Source organism: Dermacentor variabilis, chromosome 6, assembly GCF_050947875.1.
Source record: "Dermacentor variabilis isolate Ectoservices chromosome 6, ASM5094787v1, whole genome shotgun sequence".
NCBI lineage: Eukaryota > Metazoa > Arthropoda > Arachnida > Ixodida > Ixodidae > Dermacentor > Dermacentor variabilis.
Window position 1 is genome coordinate 102,574,033 of NC_134573.1, and position 14,536 is coordinate 102,588,568.

The 14,536-nt window shown below is 44.3% G+C and overlaps 1 protein-coding gene across 3 annotated transcripts in view; it reads left to right on the forward strand.

Moving 5' to 3' along the window:
- The window catches only part of SIDL (SIDL trafficking protein particle complex subunit 10), a 108,286-nt gene that overhangs the window by 50,346 nt on the left and 43,404 nt on the right, over positions 1–14,536 (forward strand). For all 3 annotated transcript variants that reach the window (XM_075695369.1, XM_075695368.1, XM_075695370.1), the window contains exons 10-12: positions 91–199; positions 4,806–4,882; positions 9,632–9,723. In XM_075695369.1, the coding sequence (XP_075551484.1) occupies positions 91–199; positions 4,806–4,882; positions 9,632–9,723 (278 nt within the window). The remainder of the gene's footprint in view (positions 1–90; positions 200–4,805; positions 4,883–9,631; positions 9,724–14,536) is intronic.

Sequence of the window (14,536 nt, forward strand, 5' to 3'; positions counted from 1 at the left end):
TTTACCCGTGTGACAGGGGTACAACATACTCTGCCAGCAGTCCAGGTGAGGCTGGCTGCTTTTTTCACGAGCTCTCTCTGTCACCTTCAGCTCAAGCAGTTGGGTGAGCTGTGTGGCCTGATGCCTGGCAGGGAGTCCACTTCTGAGCAGCTGCTCATGGTGATCACACTTCTTTCGGGCATGCAGTCGTTGGAAGCCGGTGAGTGTTAGGCAACTCGCCTTCTCTCAAGTGAGATCCCTCTGTCACTTCCTCTTGCTGTGAGTCGCAGGATAATCAACGTTTTGAGTCTGTTTTGTTCAGTGGAACACTTTGTGCATGGGCGATTATGATGGGGATGCTACCACTGTGCCAATTGCCATTGACAAATTGACACTTCGCGAATTTCGCTGATAGGCGAACCCTACTACATCCTGCTACATTTCAGCAAAATATGACAAAGCTGTGCCCACCTTGGTGCCGAAATGTTTGCTTGGGGTTTCTAAAATGGAACGAAATCCTCAAGCTCCGTTTCTCCGCACCATCTAAAGTAGCATGGCATAGACCAAGGGCTGCGTTAACTTCACGGTGGACCGAGCCAATCCCCTATAATTGAGCAAAGATGGTACCGGTGTTTCTTCTGTGGGCTGTTATTTATTTGCAATACCTTCCTCCCCACTGTGTGTAGGTTGCTCAGGTAACGAGACAGCGTCAGTTTTCATGTTGCAGTGAGCGATCGTGCTGACGCCGAGCCGGGTGTCGCACTCGTGTATGATCAATGTTAAAATGATGACCGAAATTTTGGACAATGTTAGGTATCTCACTCGATTTTTCAAACATAATGCGCACGATTTCGCAGAGATGGTGGTTGAAAACAAAGTTGCCATGTTCGATTTGTCACTTATCCCCTGCATACATTTATGAGCCAATTTCACAGCTTAAAGAATGCTGTATGGTTGCTACTAAGATTATGGTCGACTCTGCACTAAAAGCAACTTTTGCCACCGGGTACTGATAAAGTGGCACTGGTTAGGCCGAGCTATGTCTCACGGCCATGGCAAAAATTTACTGCTGGCCGACGTGATGGCGGGCTACGTTAAAGGATGCATTTATAGCAAAAGACCACGCTGAAGGTTCTCAAAATGCCTTCGAAATCTGCTTGTAGCCTGTACAAGTGCTTCCATGCTTTTCTAAGCCACTGAAATGCTTTTTAAGTGCATCTTAGGACACCACTGCTCTATTGCAGTCTGTAGTAAAAACCGCGATGAAGGGCGTGTGCCATTTTTAGTGTTTGGATCGGGGTTATCAACCAACGACCACTTACTGCTTTCATATGGCTTGTCCACTGTAAAAGCTGTTTGTAAATATAGTTTGCAATTTCTCTCATAGATATGTTCCAAAAGTACACTTTACTTTTTACTGCTCCAAGATGCATTTTTGGCTGCTCCGAAATGGCTTGGGTTCAGTAGCATTACTGTTACTGCTTACAGCACAGAATCCTGCAAAGTTCATTAGCTTATAGTTCATGTCCCTCTCTGCAGAGCAATTGAACTTTTTAAAGTTTATTCCAATGAGCAGCAACGTTGGGCTAATGTGTGTGGACAGGTATCATCAAAGTAGTGAAAGCTCTCTTAAGATGTGTGTATTAGCAAAAGATTGCTAGAAAATGAGAATTACGAGAAATGAGAAAGAAGTACTAAAAAATTGGAATTAAAAGTTCGTTTTCTTTGACTATGTTGTAACTCTAGTCAAATGTGACCTACCTCAAGGCGATTTGTGGAAAATATGAAAAATATTCTTGTAGTGAAACTTCGTTGTGGTGAAACAAGTAAAGAAAACAATGGGCGGACCAAACATGAGACCACGTGAATAACTTTTAGTTGCAGGTGCCAGCGTTGACTGCTTCCGTGAGCTGTTTTTGTTCTTCCAGTAACCGCATTACAGCAGCACTGCGACATGATTCTGGGCATTGCAGGAGTCGCTGCTTGCTATCCGGGACACTGTGCACGTTGGTAAATTCATGACATTGAACACTTGAAGAATGAGTGGCATGCATGGTTCATGTCACACGTTTTGTACATTAGCTTTTGCCTGTAGACATGATTGCTTTAAAGACCTTTGTTGTGTTGTCACATTCTTTAAACCTTTCACAAGTTACCATGAGTTTCATAAACACAGGCGCAAATGAATAGTTGTTTGGCAAATGAGGGTGTCTCATCAGTGACTTGTTCCACAGTGCACACTGGCATGATAACTGATAAAGCATACTAGAGATCATGTTAAAGGGGAGAGTGTTGTCTTTTGGGGAGCTTATGATAAAAGTGCCAGTGGAAGCCAAGCCCTGCCAGTGGCCAAAGCTTTGCTTGGCTTGTTTCACCAGCTGACAGCACAGTGATGCATTTTGGTCTGCACTAAGTGTGTGGGGCAGCAGAACTGAAATTGGGTTGTCTTGCACCAGTGTGACACCCACATATGGTTCAATGGGATTGTGCTTGTGCATACGTATTAGGCTTCTTACAGATACTACAAAACTGTTTTTCTCTCTATACTAGGATAAAAATCTAGGCCTGCGATAAATATCTCTTATTGTGGAGCTTACATTTTATATTTTACTCACAAAGTCCTCAGGAGTAGACTTCAACACTTGTTTAGGTTGTTATTTATGTAACGGGAAAATTATGTGGTACCTTAAAAACTCCAGTAAAACATAACAATTCTGCTTTCAGAGGTCTTTTTTATTTTGTTAATTTCTATGGGATAGGGGTGTTTCTGAAGGTTAATCAAATTTTTTCTAGTAGCAAATTTTGTTGCAACAGAAACAGACTGCAACACCATGGGAGTCACTAGATTTTTGTACTCAACAGTGTGCAAGTGTGAAACATCACCTGGGATGATAGTGTAGCTACTGATAAAGAAGCTTTCGGGTAGAAGCTTTGTGCTGGTCGAAAAATGTAGTGCTTGTTTTGTAATGTTGTATTATTCCTTATGTTTTCTCCTTCGTAAGTGGCTATTCCGCATTATGAGAGGGCATTTTTTGAAATATGTGTGTTTAGGCTAGCTTGAAATGTGTGAAGCATGATGTACAGATTCATAATTCAGGTTTTCTGAAACATTTAGTCAGACAATAAAAACTTCTTTAGTATCTGTTTGACAACACACACACACATGCTGAGGAGGTTGTTTTGTGGGCTACCTTTAATAAATCTTGTGCTACTCACCACCAACCATGGCATGTAAGTGGCACTGTGAAATCAGCTTAATGTATAGATGGCAAGTTTGCTTGTTCAGTGGTGAACAAAGATATACAAGGCATTTAATTATGAAAGTCTATGTAATTGCATGTACAAGATAGAGGCACCGGCATGCCGGTAGCACCAGACCAGCATAGTGGCTACGCTGATGTGCTGGCCGCATTCCTGGTGCCAGGACGATCTGTGTCACTCCACTATGACAGCAACCTTGCACGTCTCCCCCCCCCTCCCCCCCAAAATAAAAGAAAGCTTTTGCTTTGTGCAGTATAATGAACCTTGTCGGCTGTATTCAAATGCCTTGTAACTTTATCAGGAGCTCGGCAATCACACGAGACCCAGTGTTGCTATGCCAGCAAGATTGGCGGCATTGGCATTCATGGGTAGCCCTATCACTGATTTGCCACTGCAAAGCACAGCAAACAGATACTTTATCTCGTACAAATAATGTCCCTATTACCATCATGCAGCAGATAGGATGCAGCAATGAAAGAAACTAGAGATTACCAGGGATTTAAGAAATGTTGGCCTCGGAGCTGCAGTAACAAACTGCGACCCTAATTTTTCCTTATCGCGCTCACTTTTGTTGCTTTTACTTCTGCATAGAAAGATACAGTGCTGCGGCTATCAGAACATTTTCTCTCGTGTTTACAGGGGTACTAATAAGCCAGCCCATACTAAGATGCCAGCGCTGCGTCAGTAGAAAGCTGCCCTCAAGCGGTTATCTGTGTGATAGCGCCTACCGAGGCACGATTTTCTTCCTGGTTTCGAAAACAACACACTAAAGAAGTCAAATTTTCTCAAATTCTGCTGCGTATTGCTTTGAAATATTTTGCTATGAGATAAAGAAAGGTCTTAAGATAGTGAGAAATAAATAATAAAAGATAAGAAATTTTGAGCAAGTCGGCCATTCCACTGCCAATTTCCCGATTCTTTTATGTTTTTCGGTGATGTGAATCTCAAATAATAGAAGCTTTTTCACCATCCCCAGAGATTTGTATCATCATAATTCCACTCTATCCTGTGTTTTCACATACTGCCCACACTACAAAATCTAGCCTCATAAATGAAGGAAGGTGTGAATTAGTGTAATGCAAACTTTGCCTGCACTTAAAGCCACGCTTCGCCACAACATATTGCAGCATGTAGAGAGGGAATGACTGAACAAACATAACAAAATTGTTTTTGGCTTAGTTCCAACATGTAAGGCTGCCTATTTAAATAACTTAGTATTGCTGTATATTGTTATTCTTATTTGCACATATTATATGCATTATGGTTTCAGTAAAGGTGGTATGTTCTTTTTTTTTTAGGGGCTTAACGGGTGAAACAGCCTGTTTGTGGGGGCAGGTTGTGTGCATGAAAACATGATAATTTGGGGCATCGTACCTAACAGAAACAATAAAGAAGTGGTCTGTAGTAAAAACAACATTTTTACGCAATGATTTTATTTACTCATTAAGCCTAAGCCATGTTGGTTTTCTAATTTCAGGAGAAGCGCCATTCATTGCACCGACATTGCAAACAGTAATCCTCGTTATCAGCTTCACTGTGTTCTGGTTTTATATTTCTATACGCAGAGTTGGACAGCCAGTCTCCACACAGCCAGCTGAGGGAGGCACTCTCTTCCAAGGAATCCTTTCTCAAACACTACCTGGTGGGTAGCTCCTCATCCATATGCCGCTTCATGGCCGTATGCCACTGACAGTTAATGTTGTTTGTATTCTGCACAAGCTTGCTGCAAAGCTCTCTGGCTGCATGCAAGTTTACTCTTTTCCCCTTCCAGTGAGCACACAGAGTGTAGGCACGTTTTCACCGGGCACTGGATGGTCATCCTCAGAGCCTAATGCCACTTCTAATATGGCCGTTAGTGAAAACCTTACACGTAATCCCACTCCTGATCGCTAATGTTTGTGAAAATGTATTAGCAGCAAGCTTCCCACAGTAGCTGGCTGCCTAGGGCCAGACCACTAGGTCCCACAAATGCTGCTTTGCCAGGATTGGCAACTGAAGTTATGGTGAGTTGCCGAGGCTACACTTTATCTATCCGTAGTGGTTTCATAGCACTCGTAAAGCTGCAAAGCTGCTGCACCAATCAAGGCAAGGCAAGGGTACAGGGAACAACCTGAATTGCACCAACTTTGTTTATGGTTCATGACACATGGGTCATGTGTTCTCAGGCAGAGTGAACATGTTTGAAAAATCTATTGAGACCGCATACTGCGTCTAGAACATTGTTTGCTGTTATAAATTAGTTTAACGGAGAAGGCTAGAGTGCTGCGTAATCCGCATAATTGAGCAGGTTCGAAAAATGAGCTATCTCAAAATTGGTCGCTGACTGCTTGTTTTAGTCATCCTCAAAGCTCAGCAACCTTGTGCAGGATGGTGCAAAACCTACGTAATCCTGCTTAGTCATGTAAATAAACAGTAACAATGTAAACAGTGTAAAGAAGCTGGAAAAAGAGCAGTTCCGGCCAAATTCTGGTTCATTTAGAAAAAAATAGCTACTATAGCCCTCTGTGAGAGCCGCAGCATTCAAAAAACACATTTTCGTGCAGGAAGCAGGGCCAGAAAAATGTAAAGGAACTTCATGCAGATGTAAAAAAAAAAAAAAAAACATTTTAGTGAGCAAAGAATGCGAGTACTGTGCTTGGGCTTCTCTTGACGCCATCTCAGCAGTCAAAGCTATTGGAGATGCAGTGAGTTTCACCAATATTTATCAATATCTTGTTCGATGCTTTCTTTTTTTTTGTTCTTTTTTTGCAATCTTTACAGTTAAGTGACATTCATAGAAGTTTGCTGTCACATGACAAGTGACATTATTTCTGAAGCCGTGATCAGCACCACATTATAGCTGTACAGTGACATGATTAGGGCTGAAGATCGCCTTTTAAACTACTCGATGGTGTCTGTATCTTGGAGCACTGCAGAAGCTAGATTTGAAACCATAAAAGGTTCTCACACACAACCAATGTCAAATTTGCGTATCTCAACCCATCGCTCACTTCAGGCATATTATTACAGTTGAACCTCGCAATAACGAAATCGGCGGGGAACGCGAAAAAATTCGCTTTCGTGAGAATTTCGTTGTTGTGAAAAGAGACAGCACAGATAGGTAATGCGTCGCAGAACAAAACTTCACTGTGAAAATTTTGTTTGCCTACTTTGGCAAGCTTTGCTCGAGGATATAGAACTGCATTGCCGACAGTACAAAGTGCACCGCATACGTTGACCAGCAGTGGCAGTACTGCCATGGCGCAGTATTCTCGGTCTATTGATTTCGAAGGTGCGATCACTTTGGCGAGATTTTGCACAACTCGGCACCGGACACAGAGCAACAGAGCATGCAGCAGCATTTATGCAGGGCACGCTGTTGCCCGTAGGCGCCAACGTGTCCGGTGCCGAGCGCAAAAGTGATCGAATCTCGTGTACCCGAAGGTAAATGATCGAGATAACATCCTTTTTGCGTAAATCTACGTCCAGCGCCGAATACGCGTGCGATGCCTGTCAGATGGCACCAAAACCAGCGTTCTTGAAGCAAGGGATTTGTATTCCCAGACAATCCCTCAATCATGGACCGATGTGTGACCCTCCATATGCTGCGACCGCCATCCCAAGCACCATAAACAATTCCGTGTCGGTGGGACATGGATTTCCTTATTTTTATTGCATTTTTCTCACCAAGGCGCACATTATGCAGTGCGCTGGCGCGATCGGTGATTGTTGTTTGAAACGCACATTCAGTTTGCATTCAGTTTCGCCTCACGCGATTGGCCTATAGGCCTCACCAAGTTGTCAGCCGCGGGGAACATTAACTGAACGCACATTTCGAACAACAATCTATGATCTTGCCTCGTAGGTGTGCAAAAACCATCATCACATATCAGTAGCAACATGCGTGCCACTTCAAACGAACGATCCGCAAACAAGATGGCAGCCATGACGTGTTTCCAGTGCACTGGTCACTTCCGGCGCTTTGTTGTTTTTGTGAACAAAAATGGCGGTGCCCACACAAGTATAATAGGATGGTATTTTACGCAATTTTAGTGCAAGACAATCGCATTTGAACACATCTTGGAGCCTGCTAGCCTTACGCGAGTAGGTAATATGCGGAGTTACGTTCCGGCAAATTTTGTTGATGCGGGATTGCAGTACAGTGAGATTTCGTTGCCGAGAGGTGCGAAATGCATTGAATGTTATGGGTGTTCGCCGGAGATATGAAAATGTTTCGTTGCTGCAGGATTTCGTTATCGCGAGTTTTGACCGTAGTACAAATGGCAGCTGATGATTGCATAGTACCCTGTCTTCACAAATTATAGCTAATACAAAAATTTTACAGCGAGCAGCTTCTAATAGCACCTCTTGTGCAAACTCTTTTTTTTTTGTCATGCTGATTAACCACAACAGATAATTACCACTACCTGAACTCTTTATTGACCCTTCATTATTGCGTGGTGTGGAGCATAGCGGCACCACTAGCTTTACTTGCGGCTGCTTCCTCTTAACTTTTTCACGAGGCACTATATTTAGAATGTGCCACCAGATGGTGCCACTCTTGCATATCGCAGTAGCAGTGGAACAGGGTTGCTCCTCCACAGTGAATTTGACTGTGATTCCACCACAACCGCGCCAAGTTTCTTCCAGATCCATGATCAGAGGTGTCATCGACGTAGAATTGCCACAGTTTTGTTAAGTGTCTTCCACTGCCGTGGAGCGCCTCATCCACACGGAATCATTAATAATTTGCCATATATATATGCAAAGGAAGCTGAATCACCTGTGTGTCAACATGAAGGGGCAGTGCAAGATGACGAAGACAGAAGGCAGAAACACACAGCACAGTGCTGTTCCTGCCTTTTGTCTTCGTCGTCTTGCGCTGCCCCTTCATGATGTTCAACCAGTACCAACTTGCCCAAATGTCGATCCTTCTATTGTGTGTCATCACTACAACAAGATCTAGCACGCACGCAAGTTCACAAGTTCAGTTCAGTGGATGGGGAAATGGTGCCCCAGTAGCGTGATTGGGAAAATACCTGCACATGTAATGCGAAGGTGTAGCTTCAGTTCCCACCTGCGGCAAGTTGATTTTTGTCCACTTCCATTTCTCTTTACTTTGTCATTTCAGCATTTAAAATAAAAACAAAAAGCAACAGGTAGTTTACTGTATGTTTTTCTTGGTTTCATTGTCCATTGAATTTGTGTGATTGTGATAATAGTAAAACTCAGGCTCTTCAGTTCCCCTTCTTGTTCATCACTGCAGCTGTTGCACAAGAGATGTTCGCTATGTGGAATGTTTATCTGCTAAAAGTCACATAATTCTTCACCGAATTTTCTTGCAGAACTACCAGTATGTGAAAGTGCCTAGCATTACATTCAGAACAATGCATGATTTTTTTTTCATTTTTCACTCTTGAATACGGGGCAAACTCACCCACCAGACGACTGAGCTATGAAAGCCTGGAAATTTCATTGTGAATGTGGGCTTATGTGTGCAATAAATCACGAGTGCGTGTAACGAAGTGAGGGTGATATGACTGTGCGGTGGTCTCGGAAGGCCCGGTCCACTATTGCTATGTCACACTATTGTGTCCTCACATGCGCCGACACAGCTACCCAGGTGTGCATGTATGCGGTATAGTGACCTTTTTGAAATGTTTTTGTGATGGCTGATCTGTAACCACAATGCGTGCCTGCGTAAACAGATCCGTGTGGGTTCCTGTATCACTGTAGCACATTGTGTGTCACGCCACACTAAAAATTCTGTTTTAAGTTTAACCGTATGACTATATTTAGTTGAACAATGATGACATTTCTTTGCTTTTTTGCTTTCTGGGAAGGGAAGGGAGGATGTTGTCAAGTTCTTCTTAGTGTTACAATAATGCAGATACAGTATTCTGAAGAAAAAAAAAAAAAGAAAAAAACTAGCTGAAATTCTCCAGCATTTTCTCACCCTTTCTTCCAGTCTGCCACATCCTTGCATTTCTGCCAGTGCCAAATTAGCCGAAGTTGAATATATATTAATTAATAGAGGTGTGTGTCTGCGTCTCACTCTAACATGATAGACGTTCTCTGCTCTAGCAAGGAACCAGGTACCATGGTACAGTATGACTGAAATATTTTTGTGTACTAGTGCATCATTTGAGCGTCGAGGGCCGCACTTGCTTTTCGTTTCTTCTCTTATTCTCTTATGGAACTTTAGCTTACTGTCAGGTTTTAGACTTTTTCTTGCGGTTTTCTTTTCACTGTGATGAAAAAGAAAAAAAAAGAGCAACTGCCGACTTCATTTATTACGTTGTGTAGCTTGTGTCTTAAATGTAGTAATTAGTGGTGTTTTATCTTCATCATGATTCTGGACTATGTTTCTTCACTTGCGGCTTAGATTAATCTTTTCCTTTTGCCTGCGCAGGATCTGTCGGAGCACACCATGATCATGTTCAAGCACACAGGGAGACTACGGTCAGCCAGGCTTGTGGGCAGAGATCTGGCTGAGTTGTACATGTGAGTGACCCACAAGCTTCATGTAGTGAAAACCACGGATTTGGCCATTTGATCATAATGCGTGATTTGCGTACACGGTGAAGTATTGCAGAAAAATGGCATGTGAGCGGTCCCATGCAGCTATGCCATTGATGAAGCGTGGTGAAGCATAATGTGTGGGGCATTCCACTGATGTGGGCTATGCTTGTCAATTTGGGGCACGATCTTACTCAAATTAACTCTTACGTTACTGCACTTATAGGAATCGATTAATTTGACTGACACTTTTTCTGCGTGTTGTTGGTGGTAGTGATAAACATTATTGAAAGGGGGAGGGGGAAGGGAGGAGGGGGCTGAGAGATTGCGCTCAAGTAAGGCCCTGGGCCTGCTTGGCCTTCTCTGCCCAGTCGACCGGTATAAGCTGTCAGTGAATGTCCCCGGTGTTGAGCCAGGCACCTCGCTCCCGTTTTTTCGTCCCCCAGTCAGCAGTGAGACTGACTGGACCGTGTGTTGTTAAACATTTCCATTAGGATTCGTCTACTAGCAACATGATTGCACTGTCTGAAATGATGACTAAACTTGAACTATTTGTCAAATTTGACAATTTTTGGCAGACTGAATTGTCCGGAGACTGGAGGTATCAATGAAGCTAGCCTCCGGTGCTCTTAGTACTTCTTCAATAAAAAGATGCAAAATTTGCACTTTGGTCAACTCAGCAACATAATTTTTAAGCTACAGCATCATTGAAAACACAGACACTTCTCTCTAGTTGTCAATTTTCCGCTTCAACATATAAACTGTTTTAATGATATCTCAAACAATGGAAGATGCCCTGAGTGGGTGTTATTTTAGTAGTTGTGTTCGGCTAATATCAAGTCCAACTTTATTTTCCCCATAATGGGTGTCTTTTATTCATCAGCGCTTTGGCAGCGTATGTGCGAATTATTACGAGCAATCCTTCCCGTCATGTGGGGTTTTCACTCGCGTAAGGCCACGCAATTTGATTCCAGACTGACCTTTGATTGATCTTCGACCGAGGCTTGACTAGCTGTCTTATTTCTTACATTTTGGACACCTCTAATGCAAGTGTCGTTATTCATTACTATACAGTTTTGTGCAACATCATGTGGAGGCTCCTATGACATTTGAACGCACATGAGACCACCGTGCTTGCACAGAAAAGCCGACCGAATGCAATAATCAAGTGTGAGGAGGCTTCTGCATGCACCCTGACCTGACAGCCATTGCTTTGGGAGCCTAAAGAGTGCAGTAAAAAATTAACAGGATGCCTGCTGCAATGAGTAAAAACAAGTTCTCACTGCGCAATAGGAACTTACCCATGATCACATTTGCGAAGCTATGGCTTTCCCACATAGTAGGAGCATTGCTATGGCTAGTATTTAGACCAACAAAACTGAATAATAATTTTTTTGCATGATCTGACTTGCAAAAGTTGAGAACTAGGAAACAGGTGCATATTTTATATATATTCAATTTTTTTTACTCTCGGTACTTATACTGAAAATAGCAAATCCTTAATTTAATTCAGGTTCCTTGTGGTGCTTCTTTAAAGTTTCACATGAGAATTCTCAGAAGTTGATGGAGCAATTATTACTGCTATACATCCATTCAAAACAACAGTAATCGGGCTATAATTTGATGTATTGCAGTATACATCGCGACGACTACGTCTTGAAATCAAATGTTAAAACATAAAAGCGGCAAAAATGGGAATGTTTTTTGTGGTAAGGAAACAGTTAAATATATGATACCGTATTTACTTGCATAATGATTGCACTTGTGTAATGATCGCACCCCTGATCGCACCCCTAATGATCACATCGTGAACTTGTCACAGCGATATGTTGTGTGCCAAGTCTAGCTAAGGATGATCACGCTTACCATCTGTCAAATGCTATGCGAACGGCTCTTGGAAGACATACCAAGCGGTCTGCACACACCAAACATTCTTAAGCAGATGCCCCATTTATTCCTTTCATCACTTTCTGCACTTCCATGAAAAAAAAAGCTACAACCAAACTTGCCTTGGCTTTATTATTTGTAGGCTTCATAATGGGTTTTGGTCAACAACAACAATAGAAAGGGCGCCTTTTGATTCTTCTCGTCTGCACTCGTGCGCGCGCAACAAATTGCTAGCGGCAACGATAGTGGCCACATTTACACTGATACGTTAGAAGTGTACCCTATTCATACGCCAACGCTTGTAATGCAGCTAAGATATTCACCCACCCTTAGCGGAAACGTGCCGTATTAGGATAGCAATGAAGACAAATGCCGCAGTTTCAGCAGCATGCCTGCCATGTGTTTCTATGTCACTGGCAGCTAAGTGCGCCCATCTCTGTTTGTATCCCCTCAAAGTGGACATGGCCACATTATAGTCACAAACTTGCCGTTATTAACGATATTGTTACGGTTAATGTTAAAACGGCTTTATTTAAGGGACGGGATTGATGGTGAAGTCAAGATGGCGTCCCGAGGCTGCACACGCTAACGTCTTCTTCCTCTTCTGCTCGCCCGGCTCATGCCGTAGCAATCCCCGGTTGCCAGACGAAGCCCGCTGGGCAAGTCCAAATCACTCGGAAAGCGCAGGGTGAAACCGCTTAAGACGGGCAACATGTACTAACTGGGTCCGGCTAGACCGACGACCAGCGGACGTCAAGCGTGCCACCACGTACGTCAAGTCACTCAAGCGATCTACAATGACGAATGGGCCCGTGTACTGGGGTAAAAACTTTTCGCATAAGCCACGTTTACGTTCCGGAGTCCACAACCACACAAAGTCTCCTTTAGCGTACGAGACAGACTGGTGTCGGCTGTCATAGCGCTCTTTCGATCGGTGTTGCGATGCCACAGTACGAAGGCGAGCGATACGCCGGGCTTCTTCGGCAAGACAAAGCGTCTTGGCAACAGAGTACTCGCTGTGAAAGTCAAACTGTAGTATAGTGTCAATGCAGCTTAGCGGTGAACGTGCGTAGAGGAGATAAAAAGGACTGTAATCGGTCGTCTCATGCTTTGCAGTATTATAAGCATAGGTGATGAAGGGGAGTACGTCATCCCAGTCCTTGTGTTCGGAAGATACGTACATGGCCAGCATGTTAGTTAGAGTTCTGTTCGTACGTTCTACAAGCCCATTTGTCTGAGGGTGATAAGGCGTTGAATGACGGAACTGTGAACTGCAGAGACGAAGCAGTTCTTCTACGGCGGCCGCAACAAACTGACGACCGCGATCGCTAATGATGACACGGGGGGGACCATGTCGAAGAATAATGAATCGAAGCAAAAACGTTGCAACGGACACAGCTGTTGAAGATGGTACGGCTGCCGTTTCCGCGTAACGGGTCAGATGGTCGACACATACGATCACCCATCGGTTGTCGTTAGATGATCGGGGAAATGGGCCCAGAAGATCGATACCCACTTGTTCAAATGGCAGGCGAGGCGGCGGCAGAGGTTGGAGAAGACCTGGCGGAGCGGTCGTAGGGCGTTTGTAGCGTTGACATTGTTCGCAACTGGCGACGTAGTGCTTGACTGTGTCCCGCATTTTGGGCCAGTGAAAACGCTCCTGTGTCCGGTTCAAAGTTCTGATGAATCCTAGATGGCCAGAGGTCACATCGTCGTGCATGGCTCTCAGTATGTCCGTTCGCAGACTCTGCGGCACCACCAGAAGGAAGCGTGCGCCTTTAGCTGAATAATTTGTCTTGTAAAGCAGGCCGTCGCGGACACAAAATCGGCCAGTGGCTCCAGGACGCGATGCGGCTACAAATAGAGGTTCCAAACTAATATCATTTTCCTGCTCTGCTTTGAAAGTCGTCGAGTCTGGGAATGTAGAAGAAATGGGAGCAAAACAGTTATCAAAATTGTCTGCGTCACACTCCGTCGTCGTCAGAGGAAGGCGGGAGAGACAGTCTGCATCTGCGTGGCGACGCCCGGACTTGTAGAAAATAACGAAGTCGTACTCCTGCAGTCGAAGAGCCCAACGTGCCAGTCGTCCACTCGGGTCACGGAGATTCACCAACCAGCATAACGCGTGGTGGTCAGTAACGATAGCGAACGGGCGTCCGTAGATATAGGGCCGAAATTTGTGGACAGCGAAAACAGCTGCCAAGCATTCTTGCTCGGTCACAGTGTAATTGCGTTCCGCCTTAGTCAAAGAGCGACTAGCATAAGCGACAACGTGTTCAGCTCCGTCATGACGTTGCACTAGTACAGCACCGATGCCGATGCCACTGGCATCAGCGTGCACTTCCGTAGGTGCGGATGCATCGAAGTGACGCAATACGGGCCCTGACATTAGTAGAAATTTTAGCTGGTGGAACGCGTCGTCGCAAGCCGATGTCCAGTTGAAGGGGACGGCTTTTTGGAGAAGACATGTTAGGGGGTACACCACGTCAGCGAACCTTGGGATGAAGCGCCGAAAATACGAGCACAGGCCCAAGAAACTCCTCAACTCCCGCACTGACTTCGGTGCTTCGAAGGAGCTGACTGCCTCAATCTTCCGTGGATCTGGCCTCACACCGTTTTTGTCGACCAGATGCCCAAGTACTAACGTCTCCGTTTCCCCGAAACGACATTTCTTGGAATTTAGGATCAAGCCGGCTTGTTTGACACAATCCAGAACAAGACTGAGACGGCTGTTATGCTCACTCAATGTGCTGCCAAAAATCACCACATCATCGAGGTAGCACAAACAAATTTCCCATTTAAGTCCTCGGAGGATAGTATCCATGAATCGTTCGAATGTTGCTGGCGCGTTACAAAGGCCGAACGGCATAACGTTAAATTCATAAAGACCATCTGGTGTCACGAAGGCCGT